We start from the raw sequence: 4862 nt of genomic DNA on the forward strand, positions 1-4862 counted from the left end.
TCCCCTGCCCCCTCCTCAGACATCCAGCCTCACCTCCCAGAGCCCCGCACTCAGGGATCAGCACACCTGTGCTGGAGAGGGCCGGGTGGAGCACACCAGGCCAGACACAGCTGCCTCTCCCTGCCGGTGTCTCCTGAAAGCAGCTCGAAAAATGAATAAAACTTTATTTACAAAGGCAACCCATGGCTGGACTGGCCCATCCCTCATCAATTTCTACCCAGGCTGGACCTGGGAGCCAGTGGGGACCAGTGGGGGCGGCTTCCGAGAACTGAGTGCGATCGGGAAACAGTGCGAAAGGGTGCGTGACTCAGTTGTCAATGTGTGTCCGTGAGTGTGAGCCCAAGTTTGTGTGTGTGAACGTGAGCATATGGGTATGAGTACATGTTTGGGTGTGAGAAGGTGTAAATGGGTCAGTATGAGTGAGTTGTGTGTGTGAGAGAGTAAATACGTGAGTGTGACATGGGTGGGCATATACTTGTGTGAGTTTATGGAGTGTGTATGAGTGAGCTAACTGCATGTGTGTGAGTGTGTGAGTTGTGACAGATGTAGGCGAATCTATACGTGTGTGCGAGTGTGCATATGCTTGGGTGAGTGTATGAAAATACACACGTGAGTATGCGTGATGTGCGTGTGAGGGAATCCACGTGTGAATGTGAGAATCCGTGAGTATCTATGAAGTGTGAGTATGTGTTTGTGAATATGAGTCCTTAGGTGTGACTGAATGCGGTCTCTGAGTGAGTCTGTTTTGTGGAAGAGTGTTTTTATTGGTCCGTGTGTGAGTTTGGGGGGGGTGATGAGTGTGTGTGAGTGTGAGACCTTGTGAATGAATCAGGGTTTGAGTGAGTCTCTTATGTGAAGGTGAGTGTGTGTGTGATGAGTGTGTGTGTGATAAGTGTGTGTTTGAGTGTGAGACCTTGTGAATGAATCAGGGTTTGAGTGAGTGTGAGCCTTGTGTGTGTGTGTGTGTGTGTGTGTGTGTGTGTGAGACGAGTGTATGTCTGGGAGTGTGGGTCCTCTAGTGAGAGTCTGTGCGTGTTATGTGAGGTGTGACTGTGAGATGCTTGGTTGTGGGGGGGCTGTAGGTGCTCCTGTGGAGATGGGCATCGGGACCAGTGCAGAGTCCCTGGGGCAACAGGAAACAGAAGTGGTGAAATTGAGTGTGAAATGCTCTCTCAGCTATTCTGCCCTCAGTCCCAACCACAAACTGCCGCAAACAGGCCCCCTGGCCCCTCCTCCTTTCCTGTCCCCACCAGGAAGCCCTGCTGGAGCTCCCCCCCCACCTCCCCCTGCCGGGAACCTCCCCCTCGTTGTCATATCCCATCCCACAGGGCTTCCGGCCTTCCCACCAGCCTCTGATAGGCTGAAACCATCAGGCAGAAAGCCCCGAGGCCCTGTGCCCTCGCCCTGCCCAGCCAGCCCTCTCACCACGAGGGAGCATCTGACATGGTGACCCGCAGGGGCTGGAGGGCCGTGTGCTGCCCGAGCCTCCCTGAGCAAGGCCAGGGCCAGAGGGAGCCCTCCATGACTTCCAGAACTCTGGCTGCAAAACTGCCCTGCTCTTGACTCCCATGGTCCCTGCTCTGCCAGCCACAGGGGGTTCTCAGGGCCCCCCTGGAGGGAGATGTCAGGAAGACATCTCAGCTACACCCAGAACCCCAAGGCAGACCCTGTCCACCTGCACCCCAAGTTGATCCTGCTCTCTGCCGAGGGGAGCAACAGGAGTTGAGGGGGGCTGTCTTCCTTCTCTGAAGGAATCCTCACCCTCAGTCCCCAGCCCACGGGGATCCGCTCTGCGTCCCCTCACGACTTCCCCTGGTCTTGACAAACCCTGGGGTCGCGCAGTCGCCCCACACACTCAGCTCTCAACTGAAATGCTGGAGGAAGTCCACCCCCCAGAGCCTCTGAGAAAGGCCCCGGGGTGTCCCAGAGCAGCGGCCACTGGAGACACTGGCGCACACACTTCTTCTCTGGCCCACCTCAGGTGTCTGGAGTCAGAGTCGGTGCAGTGAAAGTAGGGGTTTTTTGTGGGGGGAGCGTAAGCTGTCTTGGAAGCCCACAGGGGCTCACTATGAGTCAGCATCGACTGGGTGGCAGTGAATTTGGTTTTTCGGTTTGTTTGTTTGTAAGTTGTGCACTGTTTTGACCTCTTCTTTCTCCCCCTGCCTGTAGGGAACAAGGGTGCCGTGGGGGTGTCCTTCATGTTCAATGGCACTTCCTTGGGGTTCGTGAACAGCCACTTGACCTCAGGGAGTGAAAAAAAGCTCAGGTAAATAGTTATCCCCTGGAGAGCCTGTATTGGAACACTCACATACACGCACACACACCTACACATGCATATACACATGTCACACACATGCATACATATCACACACACATACACACATCACACATACACACACGCACATACACATCACACACCGGTACACACACACACACACACACACACACACACACTCAGTCTATACAGCCTAGGCTGGGGCCCTCGTGTAACACCTGGGTCCTAAGGTCTCCCTAACGGCAGTTGCCACCCTGTAGTGGTGCCCACATGTGGCAAAGCCGCATCAGCTGCCCAGAGCCGCCCACTCATCTCAGCCTCCAGCACACCCCAGTGGTCCAGCCCTGCAGACGGCCCTCAGAACAAAGCCGCTTACACCCACCGGTCGGGATCCCCTGTTATCACCAGGGGGCATAACAGTCTGGCAACCACAGAAGGTTTCTGAGGGGGCAACGACCAAAGGCAGCATGGGTCTGGGCCGTTCCTGGCAGCACCGGCCCGTGTGCACAGGTTCCGAGGAGAGACGTGTAGGCAGCCCTGATCTAGACTCGTCTCTGCCGGCTCCCCAGCCTGAGCAGATCATCCTCTGCCCCCTGGGCCCTGCCCTCTGCCAGGGATGTGGGGCATTCAGTCCTGACTCCCTGCCCCTGGATGATAGCCACACACAGGGTGGGGATGGTGACATCGTGCCAGAAGGCTATGTTTTTTTATTATTAATCATTTTATTGGGGGGGACTCTTACACATCTCACAACAATCCATCTTTCAGTGGTATTAAGCACACTGGCACCTGTGTTACCATTAATGTTTCCCAAACATTTTCTTTCTGCTTGAGCCCTTGGTATCAGCTCCTCCTTCCCCACTACTTTTTACAGGAGAAACCAGAACTACATGAACATTCTCCGCTTCCTGGCCCTGGGAGACAAGAAGCTGAGCCCTTTCAACATCACTCACCGCTTCACCCACCTCTTCTGGCTCGGGGACCTCAACTACCGCGTGGATCTGCCCGTCTCCGTAAGGAGGCCACTGGGTCCCTCGAGAGGCCAAGGCAGTGACACCCACACACACACACCGCCCCAGGGACTCGATGCTCCTCCAGCGTTGTTTCCAATTCCTTTTGCTTACCGCTCGCTCCCACATAACTACCATCTCCCACCCCTACCCCGCCCCACCCCTGCTCATGGTTGCTCTGCATTATGGGTAGCCATCAGCTGACTGAAGTCACTTGTCCCACAACGTCAAGACAGACTTGTGAGAAGCCTATTCATCTTTTCCCACCAAATCAGGGGCTCACTCTTCAGCCTAAGGAAGCCATTCCTTCCAGAGGATGTCCAGCTGCTGCCCAGTCAGCTCTGATCAGCAGAGCTGGGTGGCCCTGCTCCCTCTGAGGGGGCAGAGGGCAGGCAGTGGGCAGGCACACACCACGGGGCCATCCTGGAATCAGAGCTTGGTTCTTGGGCACTTCTGAGAGATGGTGCCACGGGACGGGCAAAGTTGACTCCCGTGTCCAAGTGGTGCCTGTCTGCCCGGAAGCTGCCGGGAGCAGATCTTTGTCCTCACTGGACAGGCATCTCTCGTTCTTGTTGTGAGGTTGTGGTGGGGTGTATAAGGGAGTCTAGGGAGTCTGTAAGGGCTGTTGAAACCCACCCAGAGGGCCCTCAGAAGACAGGCCTGGAGGTCCATGGATGAAAGGTCACAGCCGTGGAAACTCGGCCCAGCTGTTCGGCTCTGCACAGGCGAGGTCACCACGGGTCAGAAATGACCCAATGGTGGCCAACAACAAACTATACGAAACCATTCGCCCCTTCTCACTGTTCTCCGTGGGCAATTAATTCAGTGGCGCTCGACACGCTGCGTGGCCGCCGCCACCACTGTCCGGGTCCACCCGTTTCCTTCTCTGGCAGGAATCTGAAGTCTTTTCACACGGGCATCCTGTGGAGGGAGGAGGATGGGCGGTAGGAACGGCCCGTTTTACAGATGAAGAAACTGAGCCACACGCGTGTTAAGAAAATGACAATCATTGGCAGAGTTAGGACTGAACCCATAGGCCAGCCTTTCCCTTCTTTGCCACCCACCCGTGGCCGCCATGGAGGCTCTGAGAGACAGGATGGAGCATGCCTGCTCAGTTCACGCCCCTCTTTGCAGCGTCTCCACAGTAGCTTTTTCTCTCCCCCTCCTGACCCACCGGCCAGATGGGACAGGTGGTGGCAGGTATGCCCCCAGGCTTGACTCTCCTCTGTCTGTAAGGGGCTGTACAGCTGTTCACTTGCCCCAAGAAGCCCTAGTAAAGGAAATGACTGCCAACACATCCCTGGGTTCCCCGCTTCCCGCACCCTTCTTTCCTGCCTCCTGAACCTGAGATCACCCTTCAACCTTACACCAAAGCTGTCCCCTGAAAGCTTTCTTGAAATCGACCAGCACTTTAGCTTCTCAGTTAAAAACAAGTCTGCCTTGAGCATTGTGACCTTTTAAGAACTGTCTCTACATGGGGTCAAGTTAGCAAGAGCAACTCACAAGGTCAGATGGGAACCTCAGGGGCTGCGAGTTAGGTAACCGGGGGAGGGACGGCTCAGAAAAGGAGGGTGAGC

The 4862-nt window shown here is 55.6% G+C and overlaps 1 protein-coding gene across 1 annotated transcript in view; it reads left to right on the forward strand.

The window, feature by feature from the left end:
* INPP5D (inositol polyphosphate-5-phosphatase D) overlaps positions 1–4862 on the forward strand; it is a 109060-nt gene that overhangs the window by 83708 nt on the left and 20490 nt on the right. The window contains exons 12-14 of the mRNA XM_045294330.1: positions 2170–2266; positions 3150–3288; positions 4467–4485. Coding sequence (XP_045150265.1) covers positions 2170–2266; positions 3150–3288; positions 4467–4485 — 255 coding nt within the window. The remainder of the gene's footprint in view (positions 1–2169; positions 2267–3149; positions 3289–4466; positions 4486–4862) is intronic.

This window comes from Echinops telfairi, unplaced genomic scaffold (genome assembly GCF_000313985.2).
Source record: "Echinops telfairi isolate 266 unplaced genomic scaffold, ASM31398v2 ScPeMD7_3;HRSCAF=10, whole genome shotgun sequence".
NCBI classification, from domain to species: domain Eukaryota; kingdom Metazoa; phylum Chordata; class Mammalia; order Afrosoricida; family Tenrecidae; genus Echinops; species Echinops telfairi.